This window comes from Elgaria multicarinata, chromosome 12 (assembly GCF_023053635.1).
Source record: "Elgaria multicarinata webbii isolate HBS135686 ecotype San Diego chromosome 12, rElgMul1.1.pri, whole genome shotgun sequence".
NCBI lineage: Eukaryota > Metazoa > Chordata > Lepidosauria > Squamata > Anguidae > Elgaria > Elgaria multicarinata.
In genome coordinates, this window is record NC_086182.1 from 33,270,955 (window position 1) to 33,293,980 (window position 23,026).

At 48.0% G+C, this 23,026-nt stretch overlaps 1 protein-coding gene across 2 annotated transcripts in view; it reads right to left on the bottom strand.

Annotated features, from left to right (window-relative positions):
- Positions 1 to 1,156: 1,156 nt before the first annotated feature.
- Positions 1,157 to 23,026, bottom strand: part of NECTIN1 (nectin cell adhesion molecule 1) — a 135,013-nt gene continuing 113,143 nt past the window's right edge. Inside the window, exons 5-7 of one of the 2 annotated variants that reach the window (XM_063138989.1) lie at positions 21,419 to 21,448; positions 18,337 to 18,488; positions 1,157 to 1,946 (exon numbers count right to left, since the gene is read on the bottom strand). In XM_063138989.1, coding sequence (XP_062995059.1) covers positions 1,405 to 1,946; positions 18,337 to 18,488; positions 21,419 to 21,448 — 724 coding nt within the window. In that variant the 3' untranslated portion in view covers positions 1,157 to 1,404. The remainder of the gene's footprint in view (positions 1,947 to 18,336; positions 18,489 to 21,418; positions 21,449 to 23,026) is intronic. The other variant, XM_063138990.1, reaches the window with a different exon arrangement.

Here is a 23,026-nt window from a genome sequence, read left to right on the forward strand (position 1 = left end):
AGACATTTTGCATTCGAGGTGCTGTAAACTTTCCCTCTGGGAGCCCTGTTTACAGGTCCTCTGCCCAGGTCCCCGTCTGTTGCTCTGATGCTCTGTCCCCTGCAGGCTTCAAAGCAGGAACACTGAGCATATGAGAAGGGTATCTCCCCCGTTTTCCAGCCCTTATTACTGATATAAATACACAGTCACAGGCAGTGGAAGATGGGCAGGAGGTAATGGATGGAGCTACTGAAGACCTGCATTGGCCATTGGCAACAGATGTGTTGGGGCCAAGAGGAACTTTGGTCCTGCAATGGCAAAGGATGGCGCTGTTAGCCCCTTGCCTCTACAGGGAAGGAAACTTGGAAAGCACACGAAAGAATCAACATATACCAAGGGCGTTATGAGGCATGCTCAGGGGGCGGGCCACCCAGCCCCACTCCCATTTCAAATAATACTTAAAAAAAAAACACAACCCACCCTAAAACCACAGGCGGAAAATTGCTACACATGCCCGCCCCTTCCTGGGTATCATGCATTTGCCGGTTTTACTTTCGCGGTTGTTCTTTTGATGATAAAGTCATTCATTATGCATTTTGTTTCATTTAAAAAAATGGGGAGGGGGGGGAAAGGCAGGTGGATTTTATCTTCCCACCACAGGTGCATTGTGGGAAGTGGCAACTGAAGCTCAAAGGAATATATAGTCACAGACACAGATATTCAGCCCGGCTGAAGGTGGCAACTCATTCACCACCTCTCGGCGCTTTTGTGCTTTCTGTTTCCGCGGCCCCTCCACCCCTCCAAAGTCCGTTTGTGTGTCTTTGCCCCCCACCCCCTGAATAACGTTAAGACATCATACAAATTCCAGTGTTTTGAGGGTGGGGGGGGGCGGGCAAGGGGAAGAGAAGCCCAAAGGTTGACAAAGAGACACCTGGAGACACAAACAGAAGGTTTTTGGGGCGGAGGGGCGTTTGGTATACTATACAAGGGCGGGCAGTAGTCATTAAAGGAAGGAGTATCAACACCAAAGCCACTGATCATACAAACAACACTGTAGGGGACAAAAATTCTGTTGGAGAAATAAGGGGGGGGGTTCAGGTAAAGAGAAATATTCCCCTCCCTTTCCCAGGTCTCCAACAACAACAAAAATATATATCAAGAAGCCAAGCAACCAGCCCACCCACCGTGCCTTTTTCTGGGTTGCCTCGGAACCGGCGGCAGTCCGTTGCTTGTTCAGAGTCTCTGCACGCGACGCGCCCCCCCTCACAGGCTGGTGTCTGTGTGCGCGCATGGGCCAGTGCGTTGGTTCGTGTGCGTGTGTGTGGCAACACGTGGGGCTGTGCGTGGCAGCTGCTAGCCCTGGGGCTCGGAGGCAGCGTGTGGCAGGCGGTGGTGGGAGGGGGGGGCAAGAGAGGGTTGGGGGGGCTACACATACCACTCCTTTTTGGAAATAAAAGATCCGTCGTTCTGGGAGACCATGTTATCGGCTATGTCCAGCTGCTCGGGGTCGTACTGGAAGCCGAGTGTCCTTTCGTCGTAGGCCTCGGAGTGGGCCTCGCCCTCGTCTACCGTGAAGTAAGGCCGCTTGGAGTCGTCGTCGTACTTGTTGGGTGCCCCGCCCAGCTTGCGGTCCCCTCCGGCCCCGTCGTCGTCTTCGTCCTCGTAGCCGTTGCCTCCCAGCGGGCCGGCCTTCTTCTCGTCGTCCGAGTCGTCGGGGTACTGCAGGTTCTGGGCCATGGGCGGGTGGTGCTGGGGGATGCCGGCCTTGCTGTAGCCGTTGCCGTAGACGTGCTTCTTGGTGCTGTAGTCCCCCTTGAAGGTGTGGCGCCGATGGCGGAGCACCATCAGGACCACCACGGCCACCACTACGACCAACGAGACTCCGCCCACCACGCCCCCAATCACGGCGGTGGGGATGGCTGACTGTGCCACGGATGTGCCCGGTGGAGACGGGGTGTAGGGGAATTCTGGGTAGGAAAAGACAGATGGAAGGGGGAACAAGCGTCAGTCTGTGAAGGAACCGTGGCATCATGCTTTTAAGAATTAAAATAAAATAAAATAAAAAACTGAGGGGAGATGAGGAGAAGGAAAAAGGGCGGGAAAAGTCAGGGGAGGGGAGGTGCCTACCAATGGAAGCCTTGAGATGGGCTTAAACCTCAGATAAACACAATCCGTTGCTGAAATGCCATTGAGTCTTAGCCAACCTGAACATGCCGTGTCATGTGCCCCATGCACCAGAACGAACCACAGACATGTTTCTCTCAGCACTACAGGCCTGGGTTACCAAGAGCACACACACGTTTAAGGTATTTCCAGACACTTCTGAGGCCTGGAGCTGAAACAAATTTGCTCCCCAAATTTCCCCTAGGCTACTTTGGACGCCGGATTTCTTCCACACGTTCTCAGAGTCACACAAAATATCTGCCGAATATTCACGGAATATTTGACTGCTGATACTCAATTTCAACCCTTGTCGGTATTCGGCAGTATCTCGAGCATTGGCACATGACCGGTGTTTCACAGCTGAGGTTTTACGATTTGATATGTGAGAGATACCAACGAGCCTAAATCACTGGCATGCCGAGGCCGGACATTTTGAAATGCAAATTGGCATTTCCAATTTGAAATTTTGCAGTCAGTCACTGAATGGTGAAATTCTGGAGAATTTGCAGATTTGTTTTGTGGAAGCCGAATTTGCATATATTTGCTCCAGCTCTATTGGCATCCTTTATGTGAATCAGCCCTGCCTGGCTTCTATAAGAACGAAAGAAGAGTCATGCCGGATCAGAACAAAGGACTACCAAGTCCAGCATTCTGATCACACACAGTGGCACACTGCCTCGGATACTGGCGGTAGCATATAGCAGTCAAGACTAGGAGGAATTCATAGCCTCCTCCTCCAGGAATTTGTCTAATCTTTTTTTTTTCTTTTTTGAATTTGTCTAATCTTGTGGCCAACACTACATCTTGTGTCTAATCTTGTGGCCAATTGTCTAATCTTGTGGCCAACACTACATCTTGTGGGACTCAATTCAACAGTTTGACGATGCATGGTGTGAAGAAGTTCTTCCTTCCATCTGTCCTGAATCTCCCACCATTCAGCTCCATGGGATGACCCCTGGCTCTAGTATGATGAGAAAGGAAGAGAAATGTCTCCTTAATCATTTTCTCCACACCATGCATAATTTTGTATACCTCTATCAGGTCTTCCCTGACTCGCCTATTGTCCTCCTTCTGATAGGCTTCCCATGGGCAGCTGGTTGGCCACTGTGTGAAGAAGAACGCTAAAGTAGCATTGGTCTGATCCAGCCAGCCTCTTGGCTGGTTGAAGTCTACAAGGCACAGAGAAGAGCTTTCCGTGAATATACAAAACACACCCAGGATAGAAAAACAGAGGAGCCCTCCCCTCTTTCCCCATCCATGCTGATTGCATCATGTTTGACAAGGCTGCTCCACACAGATATCTGAGTCATCCCTTTCTTTTCCTTCAAAAAGGTGGTGATGCGAAGAGATTGTGTGAATCAGGCATCCAGTGTGATATTACCTGCATGGTGGAGAGGCCGCGTGCTGGGCTGCTCCTTCAGCACCGTCCCAGGAATGTCCGAGGGGCGCTTTTTTAAAAAAAGGGTTTCGTTTGGTGGCGATTGAATGAATTAAATCAGCACGAAGGGAATTCATCATGGAAGTTCTACCAGGGTGCTTTCAGTACTTAACTGGAGTGTGTGTATGCATTGCAAACAAACATTCTGCACTGAGCTCATCCCACCTCTGGACTCAGAAAAGCTGCAACCTCTATGAACGTTCTCCGAATTGAAAAGCTTTGCAACAACCGGGACTCAGAGGTGTGCTGCTTCTATACATTGAGGTTTCACTCGTTTGTTCAGTCTTTCAGCCGCTGGGCCCCACCTGCCCCACGGCTTTCTCTAATCCCCTTTTAAAACCATCAATGTATCAGGTGGCAGAGAATGTTGTATGTCAATTATGCACTATGGAAGAAGTGCTTTATTTGGGTCTGTCCTCAATCTACTGTCCATCCATTTCCCTGGGTTGGAAACCAAGTCCTTGTATTACGAGAGAGCGAGAACATTTTCTTTTAAGCCTCTCTCTCTCTCTCTCCGAGGGAGTATTGGTTTTTCTTGCACAAAATGGGGGAAAAAAATGACCCCCCCTCCCTCAAACGAAATGGGAGGTGGTGAACTGCCAAGGTCACACATGCAGGGACTTGGGACTAGGAGCTGGGGCCTTGGCACTGGGCCAAAGGTATAACCATCACCATAAATTGCCCCAAGCAAACAGTGGAAGAGACAGAAAAAGAAAGGCAGAGGAGGAAAGGCAAAGAGAAGAGACGTCAAAGAGAAGGAAAGCACCTTCAGTTCTCTGGTGCATTCAAGACACATCCCAGAATCTACTATAGGCAAAGACTCCATCTCTGTCCAGAGACTCGCATGCATCAGTCAACTGAAAACAAACAAGCCAACGAACGAACGAAGAAAGAAACAAAAAACGATCAGACTCTCCCCTTCAAATGTCAAGCTGTATCTATTTCACTCAACCCCCCCCCCCCAAGCTTGGGGATGTGGTCTCCTTTTGCTCTTGGTGAAATTTAAAACAACAACAACAGAAAAATATACACTAGTGGTTATGGAAGTTAAAGAACTATGGCAACAGGAAAAGGTCACAATTATCCCGTTAGTCACATCAGTCATTGACATCACATCAAAAAAACGACACAGAAAACCTCCAGAAACTGGGCCTACCAAAATACATCCAGAAAGTGGTCATACTCAAAACATGTTCAAGAGTAAAGCCTGGCATGACCATCTAGAAAAACCACCAGGAGTGAGAAAAGAGAAATCATCGAAATCAACATCATCATCATCATCATCATCATCTGATGATGATCAATCCTACCTAGCAGTTAGCGATCCGGACACCCTGTCTTCCAAATCTCACATGTATGAGACTATGAAGAAAGGACACTCTGCAACATTCTCAGAGGCACCCTCTCTTCTATTATATCACATGTTCTGGCAATGAGCACAGGACAGGATTGGAGTTGGGCTCCCAAGAGTGCCAGGCAACCTACGTCCTTTCATTGACCAGGAAGATGCTCATGAAGGGAGGAAGAATGAGTGCATGGGAAGGGTGGGAGAGAGTCCGGGGTGGGGTGCATGGGAAGTGTCTCCCTGAGCAAAGGTACTCACAGGGAAGGTGTGTACAACCCACGACCCATCAAGGTGGACAAAAGAACCACAGATGGTGGCCCGCCATTGCATCAAGAATATTCTTGCTTCTGCCATCTTGCCCAGGACAGCAGAAAGAATGTGTGTGTGTGTGTGTGTGTGTAATCTAGGTCTTTTGTGTTGGCCACAATCCAGGGCTCACGAATTGCATTTCACTGGGTTGGTGGGGTTCCAATTGTAGGGTGACCCTATGAAAAGCAGGACAGGGCTCCTGCATCTTTAACAGTTGCATAGAAAAGGGAATTTCTGCAGGTGTCATTTGTATACATGGGGAACCTGGTGAAATTTCCTCTTCATCACACCAGTTAAAGCTGCAGGTACTCGGCCTTCTTTTAAATCTGGTCACTCTAGTACAGCTCCTGCACCTTTAACTGTTGCGATGAAGAGGAAATTTCCCCAGGTTCTCCATCTATACAAATGACACCTGCTGAAATTCCCTTTTCTATGCAACTGTTAAAGATACAGGAGCCCTGTCCTCCTTTTCATAGGGTCACCCTATCCAATTGTGCAGGGCTGGGCTAGGGGAAGGGGGCATGACCAAACTGTCTCTGTCTGTCTCAGCTCAGCAACTCCAAGACAGAGAGAGGATATCTGGGCCCAGACTCTTCCTACCTTCTGCCTTTGCCACATGTCCCATTATTAGCAATTCAATCGCAAAATAGCAAGATGCTATTTGTTTTCACACAATCCCCTGTCACTTGCGTGGCCCTGTGACACCCGGTTGCCATGACAGTTCCATAGATCTTTCTTTCCCTGGTTGCAAGGTGGAAGTGAGCTGGGCTGTGCAGAGGTAGAGTTTCAGATATTTGCATCCAGTTCCTCTCTCTCTCCCTCTCTAGCTCTCAAAATTATCCTTTGGCTCTATGTTCTTCACCCTTGTACTGGTCCTGCTGCCTCTAGCAGCCAGACACTCATAATTATAGCAGGTGAAGTTGTTCCTACTAAGGGAATATCCTTTAGCTGCAAAATTTCTGCAAACTCAGGCAGGCTGCTGTTAAGGACACAGGAGCCGCAGCCGGCTGGAAAATTGGCAACCTCGCTTAGTTCACTGTTCACTGACTCAGGTGGGGAATATCAAGCAGCTCACAGTTAGAATGGGGGGGCATGGGGGGGGGAGAAGAGAACAAGAAGAAGACCAGGAGGGGATTTTCACAGGGAATAAATAGAATAGGAAACCAGAACATTCTCAACACCACCACTTGGTGGCGGTAGAGACCAGCTCTGCACTCACAAGCCTTTATGGGGAGGGGACTTAAAAGCATTGTGCTGTTCCCTCACTATTAGGAAGTCTAGGAATGTAAATCCTTTGAGGATCATAAAACCTGGCTGCAAACCAGCGTCCCTTCTCCCCTTGCAGGATTTCCTGCACTGAGCAGAGGGCTGGACTAGATAGCCTCCAAATCCCCTCCATCAGTAGGATACTGTGCTGGCTTCAGAATGCTCTTGCATGCAAACCCATCTGCTTGCTTGCTTTTGCTTTTCTGCCTTTTCTGAGCCATCTCCACCCAGTGAATGACACAGAGTAAAAGATTTATCCCCCCCCCGTTGCTATCATCTTTCCACCCAGCGCCGCTGTCCCAAGGTTCACCTCTGCTGTTCATGAATTAGTCATCATCTCCCCCAGGCTGTCTGTCTTCCCCAGTCCCCCGCTGCCGCCTGTGTGGGTCATTTCACCCACTGCACGTCAAGAACGATGCACTTTCTGACTTCGGTCACGGGCTCGGACCTGCCACCTACGAAGATGCCCCGGGGGAATGTATGTTCGGTCCCAAAACTATCGGGCAGATAGTGACAACATGGGACAATCTCAAGCAAATAGACTGAGGCAGTGGAAGCCCATGGAGTGTTGACTTGGCTCCAATTTCATGCCCATGGACAACAAGACGAAACCATTCTACTTATTAAAGATGTGTGTGCTTCAGTTGTGGTTTGGCCAGCTGCATCCATCCCCAACCAAGGGCCCAAAAGACAGGTTGAGACTACAACTTCAAGCATCTCCCCAGACAGCCATTCTGTTTGGGGATGTTGGCTGTTGTAGTCCAACACATCTGGAGGGCACAAGATTGGGGAAAGGTTGGGGCTGGTGAGATGAAGTTGACCACAGGGCCGTTTGGGGGAAACTAAGTATCTTTTTAAGTCCCAGAAAGTGGCAAAGCAAAGTGGGTGCCATATTTATTGGGGTGCCATTAAGGGAGGCAGAGAGACAGATTGAGAATTCTGGCACAATCCCCTGGGATTAGGGATCTTTTAGCTTTGTGCAGCTCCTGTTCATTTCGGTGGGGTTTGCTTGGGCAAGCCAGGACATATATAAATGCCTAAAGTTTACTCTGACCATTGGGCCGTTCAGCCCAGTGCTGTCTCCTCCATCTCCAAGACTGAGGGCTGACATCTATGTTTCTTTGGCCATCTCAGATCCTTTTAACTGGAGATGAATCCTGGGTGCTTCACTGTGCGGTAGAGATGTTCCCCCGCTGTGCTACGAGCCCTGCCCCAAAAGGGATGGCTTCATGCTGGCTTCAATCGAGTTGGACCATCAGTCCATCTAACCCAGTGCTGTGAACTCTCTCTAATGCTCTAAAGGTCTTACCATTGCTTCTACTTGAGAGCATTTTAAGTTGAGATGCCAGGATCTGAACTTGGATAAGACTATCAGAAGAGCCCTGCTGGATCAGACTCAGGGTCCGTCTTGTCCAACCTTCTGTTCACAGAATGCTCACGGGAATCCCACACAACAGCACCTTCCTGCCCATGCAACTGGTGTACACAGGCATGCTTCGCTTAATACTGAAGATAGCATAGAGCCGTCATGACTAGGAGCCATGGATAGCCTCGTCCTCCAGGAATTTATCCAACCCCTTTTTAAAGCCATCCAAATTGGTGCCCATCACTTTGTCTTGTGGTAGTGAACTCTATGTTGAACTATGAGCTCTGTGAAGAAGTCCTTGCTTTTATCTGTCCTCAATCCCCTACCCATCAGTTTCATGTAGAGTGACCCCATGAAAAGGAGGACAGGGCTCCTGTATCTTTAACAGTTGCATAGAAAATGGAATTTCAGCAGGTGTCATTTGTGTATACGGAGAACCTGGTGAAATTTCCTCTTCATCACAACAGTTAAAGCTGCAGGAGCTATACTAGAGTGACCAGATTTAAAAGAGGGCATGGCACCTGCAGCTTTAACTGGTGTGATGAAGAGGGAATTTCACTAGGTTTTCCGTATACACAAATGACACCTGCTGAAATTCCCTTTTCTATGCAACTGTTAAAGATACAGGAGCCCTGTCCTCCTTTTCATATGGTCACCCTAGTTTCATGGGACGACCCCATCAGGTTCTAGCATTATGAGAGAAGAAGAAAAATGTCTCCCTGTCTACTTTCTCCACACTGTACCTAATTGTAGACTCTTCTATCAAGTTGCCCTTCATGCACAAAGGGCATCCTTTCGGCTACAGCCCCTCCCCAAAGTATAATTTTGCCTTAGACCAAAGTCTGTCTATTGAGCCCGGCACAGTCCTGTTCTGAAGGTCAGCAGCACTCAGAGAGGGGTCTTTTTCTCCAGCCCTGGCAGGGGGCCCTTGGCATGCAAAGCTGCTAACCAACGGGCCCACCATGGAGGATTGCACCCCAGGTTGATGAATGTGTGCCCAGGAGTGGGCGCGATGAGGACTCTCCACCTCTGGAGCCACAAATATCATGGAACGGAGAATGATCGCAGCTGTCCTAGAACCTCAGGGCATCCCAGTGCCTCCACAGGAGCTGCAGAGCTGTGTCGAGGACTGTGAGTGTGCCACTCAGTCCACTGTGCCTGAGAAACCCATTAGGAAGAAAACAATCTGGGGAGGATTATAATGTCATTGTGACACAGAAAGAGAAGAAACAGCAGGGTGGGTGCGGTGGGGGAGGAGGCAGGCCAGAGAGCTCATCACGCTTTTCCCCTCCAGCGTACAGGCCTCTTCTATCGCCATCCCCAATAAAAACGCAGCACACAGGCATTGCAACCAGCTACCTTCACCGCCCCCCCCCCCTCCCCACAGCCTGCCCTGCTGGGCTCCAACAGCTGTTGCATTCAGGCAAAGCTTCCTGTCCTGGTGCCAACGGAGCTCTCTCTTGGGGCAGCAGCTGGAAGCGTAGAGAATAGAGGGATCACTCTGGGTTTCACACTGGACTGGAGCCAAGCTGGCAGCGTGACTTTGATCCCACCAGAGAGAAAGACAATGCGGGGCTTATTCCGTAAGGGGCTTGAACGGGAGTTGGGGTGTGGGCAAGAAAGATTCTAGGATATATCCATTCCAGGGTAGGCTGGTGCTGGGCAGGTCCCACCTGTTGCAGACAGACAGCTGGAGAGGACATGCCAATGGGAGATGCTGAGTCTCTCTCTCTCTCTCTCTCTCTCTCTCTCTCCCCCCCCCTCTTTCATCCCAAGCAGCTGGAAATGAGTGTGCCTCAGCATCAATATGCAAACCTTGTGTTTATTATCTGCAGAGGCACACCATATCACCGCCTCTGGTACGCAACAGAGGTTTGAGGAAACGGTCCATCCCTCAGGTCTCTAGAACTCATTATTGTCTATCCTGTCACAGAGTTCTGAACATCCCGGGGCTGCTTCTCAGTTTACAACTGCAGTCAAAATTCACACTTGCGTGTGAAGGTACCCGTATAAGGTAGGAAATGGCCACAGAAGTCACTTTCTTGTAAACCAAATTCATACTAATGGATCAGGGCTGGCTTCCAAAAGTCAGAAAGACTTCCTGACTGTTAGAGCAGTACGGCAATGGAACCAGTTACCTAGGGAGGTTGTGGGCTCTCCCACACTAGAGGCCTTCAAGAGGCAGCTGGGCAGCCATCTGTCAGGGCTGCTTTAGGGTGGATTCCTGCATTGAGCAGGGGGTTGGACTTGATGGCCTTGTAGGCCCCTTCCAACTCTGCTATTCTATGATTCTATGTGTGTAAGTTTCCTCCCTGCAAAAGGAACATGTGCGCTGCAGCCATCTGCCATATGCTTACTGGAGCCTCACGGATTTACTCACATCTAGGCATGCATAAGTCTGAAAGCTTGGTGTGACGAAATGCAAGCATCTTCCTAGGTAAGTGTGAATCCCCGTGAAAGCTATTACTGGGAGAGAAACAGCTCCCAGCTAGCTAGTAATGGACCATTCTGTTTCCCTTCCACGTAAATAGACTCATAGTCCCTGGCCGATGGCTGGTTGGCCCCTGTGTGAACAGAGTGCTGGACTAGATGGACCCTGGGCCTGATCCAGCCTCAGGGCCCTTCTTAGGTTCTTAGTCCTCATTGTTTTTAGCAAACTATTGCTAAAGGCTAAAAATCAATGAAGGGAGGAGACAGGATGTGGAGATTTAGCTGCTCAGTGGGAGGGTGACATTGATGCCTGAGCAATTTGCCCAATGCTCTTAATCCTGCAATTGCACAGTGCATAATTTCTGTCAAAGAGAGCTACCAGGTCCCGGACAGGCCATTAAGGCATGACGTCTCACCTGCATTTAAAGTTCCCCAGATATCGGTAGTGTGGGAAAAAAACATTTTGCACATGTTCAGGCAAACACATGATTATTATTTCAGAGTTGGACCCTGCCATGTAAAACAGATTCTTTCATTTGCGTTTAGCAGCAAAATTATCCTTGATGCTGCACTGTGGAGCTCAGACAATGGCTTCTTCTAGAGGATGTTCTTAAACCCCTCTTTTAAAAGATCTTACATCTGGTGTTATCAAATGATAAACGATGCCCCTCCTCCCCTCTCCTTCTCTTTCCAATCTATCATATATGAATGCAGATGTTTTCCTTGTTGGTCAACTGGCTACACAATCTATTTTGCATCACAGCTTTCCTACAGCAAGATGCAAATCTTGGAGTGGATTTTTGAGAAAAACGGAGCAGGGCTGCATCTCCCTGCTCTCTTTGATGCCCTCCAAGGTAACTGAAGACTACAAATGGATTGAGGCAAGCTTCAGTAAACCCTGGCCTGGATTTGTGGCTGACGGCAACCTAGCCCGTCCATGCCCTACTATCAATGCTCCAGTGTAAGGATGGCAGGAAGCTGGCGCTTCCCACCAGACGGTCTAAATCTGTGCCAGAGAGGAGGGAGGGAGGGAGAGAGAGAGTTGCTCACGATGTGCCTGCCTGAAACCCCTGGAAACTCACGCAGAGGTTCAGCAGCTGCTGCCGGCATTTCAGGCCTTGACGGGTGTTGGGACAGATGCCAGATGGGTCTTAGGATTTAATCTTACTGCCGGGTCACCTATTGCTTGTCAATCAAGAACTTCCTGGTGGGGTCTGGAGTGGGGGGGGGGGGTGCGAAAGGGAGGGGGATGGTAACCCTGTCTCCAGTGCTGCATTCGAAGAGAATAGGTTCACGTTGGCCAGGCAGAAAACAACGAAAAAGCCATGCATGGGCAGCCACCTCTCATGAATGGCTTAGTTGGTTTTCCTGCACATTGCAGAGGGTTGGACTAGACAATCCTTGTGGTCCCTTCCAGGTCTATGATTCTATAATAACTTTATTTCAAAGCAGCAGAACTTTGCTTCTGAACTGGAGATGCGTGTGTGTGCGTGTTTGTTTGCACAGGATAGGGGAAAGTTTCCCTGTTTCCCCGGTGTGAGCTATTTATTCATTTGTTTTGTTTAAATGTGTCACTTTTCTTCAAACTGATGCCCAGGACAGAGACACACACACGGATAACAATAGGTTTTAAAATGCCACCTGCTGCCCAGGGCTCATCTACCCGTCACGCTTTCCCTTTCACTCAGGTTTTGCCATCACTACCATCAGCCAGAGCGGAAGGTCCGGTCTCCTTCTGTCTGGTTGTGCTTCATTTGTCACCAACAAGCATTGTCTGCACATCCTGATTAAGGCTTTCAGCTGACTGAAGCTGATGCGTGGGTTGATTCATTCCCTGCTTTTCCACCAAAGAATCCATTTCCGTTCATGAATTACATTGAGAACAAACGTGAGCATCGCCGAAACCTCAATCCTGGAGGCGAGGGACCAAAGTGTGAAATGACTTCGTGGGTTGAGAAGCGAAACCTGCCACTTGTCATTAGCAGGAAAAGGACACACTGTCATCTTTGGGTCTGACTAGCCTGGTGCACCAGCATCAAAATGGCGAGGAGGAAACAGCAAGGCCAAACGGAGGCCGTTTCAATCTCAGCCTTGGGGGTTGAAATGAGTTATCAATTCCACTTTGGGTGTTGCTCACAGTGCAATCTGATGCATGTTTACTCAGAGGTAAGCCCACTGAGTTCATTCCAAAGGACTGCAACCTTAATCTGCCATTATTTACTGATGAATTGCATTTATATCCCCCATATTTTCCTCCAAGGAACCCAAGGCAGCTGAGATGGTCTTCCTTCTCTCCATTTTACCCCAAAACAATCCTGTAAAGTTGATTAGCTCCGAATCAATGACTGGCCCAAATTGCCTGAACGAAAACCTTGCAGCCCTAGAAGACACATACAGAATAAACACCGGCACACAACCCAGGCAGGAATGGTGATGAGGGCGGACTGGGCGTTCACAATGGGGCGCAGGGCTGGACCAATGAAGGGTGAGTGTCCAAGCGCAGTTGACATAGCTCTGCCTGTGTTTTGATTTCGGAGCTCCGGCTAACTCTGCATTTGTGCGGCCGTGCATGAAGCTGTCCTCTGCCTGCCTGCGCTCGTCTGCCTGCACATGCTTGACGGAGCGTGATCCCCTGCAGGGCAACATGCGTAATCTCAGGAGGGCCCTTAAAAACACGTGTGGGCACAGCTCAGCCTAGCCATGGAGTCGCCTTATTAAGTCCCCCACAAGCCGGTCCCACGTCTCGCTCTGTGGATTCACCTCAGCTGACAAATGCCCTGCAATGCCAGCAAAGCTATTACATGAACAGATTGCAGGAATAAAATATTAAACTTCCACTTATCCGTCTTTTTAATGTGCTGTAACTCTAATGGCAGCTTTCAGCTTTGGCTTGGAGCAAACCATCGCGCTGGAGAGACCCAGCCAGCCATGCACGTTTCCTTGCGGGGCAGGCAATAATCTGTGGGGTGGAAGAGCATTCTGGAGAACAGGGCATGTGTGTCCAGGCGCATGTCTGTGTGCACAAATGCAACTGGCATGAACGTGTGTCTCTCAAGAGTTCTCTCAGATTTGGGCCTTTTTGTGGTCGTGCACAAAGGATAATTTCTTGGTCAGGGTGATAGGCACCACTGACATCTGTGGGATGCACATGATGTGAAAGATATGTATCTGGAGCATGTTCAGAGGAGGGCAACCAGGATGATCAGAGGTCTGGAAACAAAGCCCTATGAGGAGAGGCTGAAGGAAATGGGCATGTTTAGCCTGGAGAAAAGAAGATGGAGGGGAGACATGATAACACTCTTCAAATACTTGAAAGGTTGTCACACAGAAGAGGGCCAGGATCTCTTCTCGATCCTCCCAGAGTGCAGGACATGGAATAATGGGCTCAAGTGACAGGAAGCCAGATTCCAGCTGGGCATCAGGAAAAACTTCCTGACTATTAGAGCAGTATGACAATGGAATCAGTTACCTAGGTTGGTTGTGGTCTCTCCCACACTAGAGGCCTTCAAGAGGCAGCTGGACAAGCATCTGTCAGGGATGCTTTAGGGTGGATTCCTGCATTGAGCAGGGGGTTGGACTTGATGGCCTTGTAGGCCCCTTCCAACTCTACTATTCTATGATTCTATGATTCTATTTGCTGGTGCTGAGTGGTGTCCCATACAAGCAGTTTCAGAATATTATGGTTGGATCTGAGGGAATAAAACACACAAAGGGTGGATACATAAGCTGTTCAGTCCATTGCACATGTGATGTACCATTAGGAATCACATCTGCAATATACTCTTTAGAGAGGCAGCTGTGTTTCTGGTGCACAATGAAGCCAGCTACTGCTGCTGCCCCTAATATTAATATTATTATTATTAATAATAATAATAATATCTGTGCCACCATCACAAGCGGTTAAGCGTGTGCAAATGACTGAACACTCTCACTGGAGGTGCCCAGTTTTCGGAATGCCTCCCACAAAGAGATTCTCTTAGCTCCCTATTGGTAGCTTTTCAGACAGAAATTGAAGACATCCTTTATTCAATGCTGGATTCTGGTGCTGTTTCTAATGGTTTTAATTGCTGCTTGTTATTGCCATTTGTTTTTTTAATATTGCATGTTTATTTTTTAGCGTGTAACCATTCTCTTTTAAAGCTTCTCTGGTACTCACTGGCAGAAGAACAGGGAAACAGGAGTAGAGGGAACTGCCATGTACAGTCAGGCCTCTCAGGTCCATCTAGCCTAGTGTTGTTGACACTGACTGGCTCTCTAAGGTCTCAGGCAGGGATTTTTCCAGCCCTGCCTGCAGATGCTGGGGGTTGAACACGGGATCTCCTTCGTCTGAAGCATGTAGTTTACCTCTGAGCTATAGCAATAAGGAAAGGAAAGGAAACTCTTGTGCAAGCACTGAGTCATTGCTGACTCTTGGAGGGACGCCAGCTTTCGCTGACGTTTTCTTGGCAGGCCTTATAGCGGGGTGGTTTGCCATTGCCTTCCCCAGCCGTGATTACCTTTCCCCCAGCTAGCTGGGTACTCATTTTACCAACCATGGGAGGATGGAAGGCTGAGTCGACCCGAGCCGGCTACCTGAGAACCAGCTGCAGAAACTGCTGCTTTACCGCTCTGTGCCACAAATCTGTATTGAAAAACACACACACCTCTGCTTTGTTGGACAAGTGCCTTGAACACCTATCAATGTATGGGAAGGCTGAAACATCCGTGAAAATAAAAATGTAGAGCGGTATTGCTAATTTTAATGTATTTCTCCCCTCGCAATCTTGTCTCCAGTCAAAGAGGTTGTACAGGTTTTGGAGAGCTTCAAAACATGCACAACCTGTTTGACCAGAGCAGGACAAAACCAGAAGAGTGACTGTGTAAACCACAAGCAATGTTGGCTTCAAAGCGGGGGTGGGCAATGTTATTTTTAATATAAGTTATCGCCTTACGAGTGTCTGAAAAACAACGACATGCACACTGCCTCCGTCTCCCAGGGATGGCTGTTGGCTTGGCAGCCCAAGATCCAATTGCTGCAAACGGTTCTTGGGGGAGATTTTGTGCTCTGCCAACAGTGCCTAAATTGCTGTCAAGCCCCAAACAAAGCTACCTGTAATAGCTTGGCGAGGCGGGCCTGAGCCCGCTCCATTGCTACCCTAATCGCCCCTTGGGGAGCGCCGGATAAACATATTTGGAGGCCATGAATGATTAACAAGGATTTTACTTTGCGTCTCCCAGCCTAACGAGGCAGCTGTTAATCCCCTTGAACTTGGCATCTCCTGGCAAACGCTTCTGACCGGCCCCCTGTTCCCTCGCTCCCCCCCCCAGGCTCCCCCCCCTTCCCGGGCAATGTTGTCTCTCTTCTTTGCTTAATTTCTGACCGACAATTATTTTGATTGGAACTATCAAACGATCAAAATAGCCTTGAACTGATTCATCCTCCACCTTTTCAGCCAACGGATTTGTGAAATAACCGCTGGAGTTGTAAAGCAAATTTGCACGTCGCCCAAACTTCAATATCGGTGCCTCGCCGGGGCAGACGTCAGTAGCCGGTCTGAAATAACTATGTGTTTGAAGAAGCGTGGTTGCCATGGGGGGATATTCTTACTATTTTCTTTTGGGGGGGTAAGGGAAAGGCCAGAACTAAAATAGCCTTTGAAAGCAACAACAACAACAAAAATAAACAAAGATGTCTCTTTATTGGAACCCAGTGATTAAAAAGTCACCGTCACGAATTAGTCTACCAATTAAATCCATTAACTGCAGGGATGCCTGGTTGAAATTGTATTTTATATTATGGTTTCATACTGTTGTTTTATATTTTGAATGGTTTTAATTTTTGTGAACCGCCCAGAGAGCTCTGGCTATTGGGCGGTATAGAAATGTAATAAAATAAATAAATAAATAAATAAATAAATAAATAAATAAAATGCCCGAGCAGCTCACCTGAGAAACAACAGACAGCCCACTGATAGAGCGGCCCATAATTTTATCCAACCCCCTTTAAAATCATTTTGCGGCCTCCTTTACCTGCAGAGCAGAAAGAGGAGGGAATGAAATGGAAGGGTCTTAAACGGACTGGGCCACTGTCGATTGCAGGTGTCATGTCACAGTTATGCAGACTTCCCTACATTCCAAGCAGGAACGTTCAAACACGCCACGCCACCCTAACCCTCGGTTTGAAATGGTGTAGTCCACTTTACTACCTCAGGACGCTGCCACCTCATTTTCCCACCAATGGCCATGCTGTCTGAGGACAATGGGAGGTGTAGCCCAGGACATGTAGCACCAGCTTGGGCAAGGAGATCCTGCTACATGGCCATCTCAGGAACATAGGAAGGCAGGCAGGGCCACTGAAGAACAACAACCAGTCTCTGAGAGGAAGCCGTGGCAGCAGGAGGACAAAGAAGCTTTATCTGGCCATCTGAGACCTAAGATTGCTGATCACCATTGTGGAAGAAAGACAGAAGACCCACCAGCCTCCCCAGAGCACCTACAGCTTCCAGTTCCAGGCTGTCGTTTGAACCTAACCTGGGATTCTGCAGTGGAGTGACCTTTCCTAAGTCACATGGATTCCACATATGCAAATTTAATCATAGAAAAATACATAAACCCTCCTCCCATTCCCAACAGGCTGAAAATACACACTTCCCCAATAGGCTAAAGCATGAACGTGTGCATTTCGGGTGCGGGTGTGCGTCTCTACATTTCCGTGAGTGCGAATTTTTGCAAATGTGGGAAAGTGGGAAAAAATCCGATTCTGTCTATGAGCAGATGACAGGATGAAAGGCACATGGCACTGGCGAAGGCCATTAGCTCTTCAGTATCTCAGCCATATAACCTTCTGCCTGCTCCATGACATCAGGGCAGTTCAGCCAATCACTGCTAGAGACTTTCATTACCGACACAAAAACCATCTTCTAGGGTTCCACAGTATTGTTGTTTCTGTTTTAAATGAAAGTTTAGAATCCTGGGCCAAAGGCTGAACATGCAAGGGAAGCAGAGGGTAGGCTTGGACTCTGGGTAATGCTTTAATTTCTCTGAGCAGTAAACTGAACCATTGCCCTCACCCTCCGAGTCTCTTCTGCCGCCCAACAGAAGGCAAAACGAAACCTAGGACAGTTGGTTTCCTTACTCTCCCAATCACACAGCTGCTTCTTTATGATGCAATTACCTCATCAGCTGCCATTGGTTTATTACTGTGTGATGTCATTTCCTCCCCTCTCACTATCAACCACCCCTGATGTCATTTCCTCTTGCTGTTGTCTCCAGAAACCTCTTCCCTTACTTCTAGCTAGACTGCCATGTTTCTCTCTCCGTACAACTTCCTGCAATTTCTCCTTATGCCATGCCTTGCCTCCTGATGTCATCACTTCCTTTTGTCACTTAGAGGAAGTGGGTTGTCTCCATGGCTCTTCTTTGACCAATAGTCTTTAACAACTGTAGGGACAAGCAGTGAAGCAGGAAGTGTGTGTGTGTGTGTGCGCGTGTAACAATTTTCTCAGAACGAAGAATTAAAAACAAATAAACCCAACAACTCGAAACCAAGCCTACCGAGAACTAACAGCGGCATTTCTGACTAGTGACCTCTATTCCCAAGGCCTATGCAAACAGCCACCACCTCAGCGGCACATGTCCCTTTCGTCTTGCCCTCGTACCGTCCCCTTCAGAATCTCTCTCTCTCACTCACTCTTGCTGCACGCAGGGCGGCTTTAATGCTTTCATTGCTTACTTTGAACCAGACGTGGAAAGGAAGACAAGGGGAAGCAAAGATGAATCAAAGCGTCGGCGAACAAAAAGCGAGGAACGCAAGAGAAGAGACAAAACGAGGAACCCCAGTAGAAAGCCAGAGTGCCTTAGGGGAAACACCCCCTTTGAGCATGGCAGGAAACACCAGGAAAACCCACCTACCTGATTGGTTTTGTCCCAAGAGGAAGGGGGAAGACCCGCAAAGCGACAGCGGGACAACAAAATGTTGCGCGTGACTAAATTCATGTCCCCTCCCACAGCTGACACCCTTTGGCCACGCAGGCTGGGTTTTTGGCGGGGTGCAATTCCTACCTGTGACATTGACTTCCACCAGGCCCGACCGCGTGCCAATGGTGTTGGTGGCCTCACAGACATACGTCCCTGCCAGGCTGTAGGTCACAGGTCCTTTGAAGAACAAGGTGCTGTTTTGAACCTCCACGTTGTCCGGAAGCGACCCGTTCATTCTGTCGAGAAAAGAAGACCGAACGGTTAGCGGCCAAACTCTGGGACCAGTGAATTCTGGCTTCCTTGAGCTTCCATCTGCTCCTTCCACTGTCGCACCCATTCCATAGAGGAGAATCAAGCCCATCCAGTATCGATCCCCATTTCTTGTCAAAGCCTTCGTCTCCTGGCATTTTCTAAATCCAGTATGGTCTCTGCATATCAGCACACAGAGCTACCTTAGAATAAGCTTCTAGAGGAGAAGGTTATCAATGTCTACTAGCCTTGATGGTTGTGTGCTACCTCCAGTATTTGAGGCAGTAAGCCTATGTGCACCAGTTGCTGGAGAACATGGGTGGGAGGGTGCTGTTGCACCCATATCCTGCTTGTGGGTTTCTGGTTGACAGCTGGTTGGCCACTGTGAGAACAGAGAGTGCTGGACTAGATGGACCCTGGTCTGATCCAGCATGGCTCTTCTTAGGTTCTTCTGGTCTTACGGCACTTAGATATCTTTTTGTTCTTTAAGTACAGCCATCTCCTCTTCCTGTTTTTGATGTAGGGGGTGCATCCATGTTTAAACCCGTGGTTCTACCACTGACAGTCCAGTTTGGCTATGGGTGAGGCTGCTAGCTATCTCATTCAGAATGGTCTTGTCTGATGAGGGATATGTGAGGACTTCAATCACATTTGAAAATTAACCCAAGTGCCCCACTTGCAGAACTAAACATCAGTGTGGCTTTTGGGGAAAAAGGCTTGCACATGCTCAGGGTAGCAAAATGCATCCTTTTTTGGGGGGAAATCCACCTGTTGAAATTTGCATCCCCCCTCCCCCAGAAGGATGTATTGTCACGCTTCCATTAATGGGTGGGGGGGGGGAAGACCACATTTCGGTATGTGTTTGGAAAAGTGCATTAAAAATGCACATTTTTTTTCCTCTTTGGAGGGGGTGGGGAAACACCTCAAGGCAAAACAAAGATCGGGGTGAGAAAAAGAAAGCTTTAGTGACCTCCGAAATTGCTCATTTGCCCATCCTGTCTCTGAGTTGCGGTCTTTCTCCAAGGTGTTGTGCAGAGAGAGAGAGAGAGAGAGAGAGAATCTGAGGGTGTCATTTCCAGCCCTGCCATCTGGACTCCTTTCATCTTATGCTGAGCTTTGTAACCAAAATAATTTATGCCAAGGCACTGCAGACAATTTCATCAGATAGATTTATGATATGCCTGATTTGTATTGGTGGTCATTTTGCAGTGGCCTCTGGTTTTAAGCAAATCAGTCAAGCTGAACTGAGGTCTTTAACTGGAGGTACTGGGGATGAATCCTGGAAACTTCTTCATTTTTTTTAAAAAAAACTGTACCACTGAGCTAGGCTCTCCTCATTTTTATTACCTAATGGTAATAACCTGCATTCTGCACCTTGAAAGATCAAATTATGCTACCTGAATAAATTATGCAATTCAAGGTAATTGCATCTGGCTATGCATTTACATAATTTATTCTGCTTTTTCCAGTGTGCGCAAAGAGTTAAGGGGTGCATTGAATACTCCCCCACTCAACCATTTCAAAATTGAACTCTAACCACCAGAACTCCTAATTACTCCCCCATCCCTCCACACCATCAGATTCCTGCCTTTTGAAATTGGTCGCAACCTTTTGCATCTACCTCTCTTTCAATATGGACAAACCCTTTGGGACTAGAAACATTGGTTTTATCAAAAGAAGCGGAGATTTGTAGCATGCTGAATCGGATAGGCAGTGACCACGTCTTAGCCCTGGAAGGAGACTTTTAATTTGCTTGATCTCCACGCAACATCTTTTGCCAACAATATCAGTCCCGCCTCTGTGTTCATGGTTCTTTGTCAACGTTTCAACGGCTAAAAAGTTAGCCCTCTAGCATTACCCAAGAACAAAATGGGAGTAACCAACTTTCATGTGATGAATCAATCCCAAAGTGTTTTGAAAAGTCATGGAACAAACAAACATAAACAGTCCTGTACACATGGGGAAAGAATTATGCAGTTCGCTCATTTTTAATTACCAATACAAGGTAAAGCAATTACTTCAGCTAAAGCAATTGGGCGGCCTATAACTCAGCGGTGGAACATGTGCTTTGCATGCAGAAGGCCCTGGCTTCCACCTCCAAATACTCGAGTTACAGGGACCAGGTGGCAAACAGTGGAAAAAAGACCCTTCTCTGCCTTACATCTACACAGCCATCACCAGTAAGGGCTGAGCAAAGCATACTGGGCAAGATGGACGAACGGTGTGGTCTGGTGTTCAGCAGCTTCATAATTAAAATGTACATTATCCGTTTCCCCAATAAAAAGGCTCACTAACCATAAGCCGAAGTAACTGAAGAATTGGTTCTGGACATATTAACATGCATAGAGAAGGTCCCGATATTGGCAAAGATTCAGAGCCTGGGTGTTGAACCACATCCAGTCCGAGGACCAGATTTCATTTCAGAAAAGCTCTTGGGGGTGGATTCAAACAGTGGGTGGGGCCAAAGGGGCGGGGCCAAATATACCTGGGTGTTTTTTTTTAAAAGCTTAAAACTCTTACTGCCAATAGCTGAGGCTTAGGAGAGGCATTTCAACCTTTGGGGAATAGAAGACTTGCATAAAAATCATGAAACCACAAAACCATGACACCACAAAATGACCAATGGTTGGGTGGGTTCAGTGGGAGCTGGCACAGCCGCTGGGGAACTCTGGAGGCTATATTGGCTCTTCACCCCTGACTTAGAGATAGCAGAGGCATTTATAACACAAGCCAAATGACGTCAATTCCATCAGTCGAGTGAAGTCATTGCTAAGAAGGAAAAGAGAGCAGCAGTACACTGCTATGCATAGGCTTGGAACCTAATTTTGGACCGCTAAAGGGGAGAACATGGCCAACTTCAGTCTTGCAAATAAGCCCTTAAGTTACTAGCCCACAGGATATTTTATAGCCTGCTCACCTATTCATACCTACGGATGTCATTGGGAGCCTGAAAGAAAAGAAAAAGGATCACTTTTGTAAAACTTAACGTCTTTATCATTATTGCATGTCTGACAATTAGAAAAGGAGGGAGACGCCCCTTCCTGTCCATGAAAACTCCACCCTCAATTTGTTGACATTTTGCTCCTTCGCAGGACATGAAAACTAGTATTGTCCTTTCTGGCCTGCATCTCTGACTGCCATTTTTAAATATCTCCTTATTGGGACACTGGCTAATAAATAAACAACTACTATTTGAAACCAAACCTGCAGCATAAACCCTGCCAAGAGGCGGCAGGAATCTTGCCTCTGGAAATGTGGCTCAGTTCATCCCTTTTGTGGACGTTCCCATCTGCTCCACCTAGAAGGAAGCGAGGCGGGTAACTTCCAGAGACAGGGCCTTTTCGGGAGTGGCATCCCAATTGAAGAACTAACTACCCGTTTTGGCACCAGGTGAATCACTTCTGGTTCACCCAGGCCGTTTAAATAACATGCATAGTCTGGGCTTCTCCGTTATAAAATATGTCTTTTTAATGTTGGGGTTGCTGAGCGTTTTGTTGCATTTTATGTCACTTTTGATTTTATGGTTTTACGTTCCATTTTGTACATCTATGTTGTTTTTAATGTCTATTTCTTGTAAGCCCCAGAGGTGTTCTCATTGCAGGGTGTCACACAAATGATGTAAATAAGGAAAGAAAGTCTAATCTAGCTGGAAGACGCACTGCATTACCTGGGGGTGGAGGGATCACATTATTGGCCCTGTACTGGGCCTAGTTCTAAGAACAAAAAGTGCTTTCCTCCCCTGCTAACTGTAAAGATTCGCCAGTGCGTATAATAAGCAGCTGGGGTGAGAAAATCAGAGACGTTCCGGTCGCTTCCTTTGCACCACCACTCTGAGAGAGATGACAGTTTGCATCTACTGCTGCTGTTCCTGGTACCTGCTAAGAGGTACTTGTGAGCTGTGAATCCGCTGGTCGGTTGCAAAAGCTGGTCTGGGGCAAGGGGGGAAAACGTCTTCTCATCCAGTTTACCGTTTTTCCTTTTTCAAGCCTGTCTCACTGTGCTTCACCCTTTGCACTCGTCACATAACGTTAATCTCTCTCTCTCTCTCTCTCGTTCTCCCTCCCACTCCGCTTCCCAAGCTGCAACCATCTCTCCTCCCTCCCTTCTGATTCAAAAATGCTATAAGCGATGTCCTTAGTTCACCTGCGTATCCTGCAGGGAGAGGAGACTTGCAAGATTCTGTCTGTTTTCAGAGAGCCCAACCAGAGCGCCTTTCTTTCCTCCCAATGACTTAGTCCTAACTCACAGCCACAGAGAAGCCAGTGGGGTGAGATTACGCAGAGAAGATGTGTGCACACGGGGGTGTAAACCTCACAGCCTGCATCGGAAATAAATCTGTAGATGAGGCTTGGAAGAGGTGATGCTCCCCGCACTTTCTGTTATGGCTGAATTTATATTCAGCTGAGTTCATCATGCAGGATCATAAATCAGGTCTACATAAATCGAGGGCATGCAGCAAGGATGGTACACAAAGGCTCTATGACATGAAACTGCGCTTAGAATCTTTGCTTTCGAAAAAGGAGAG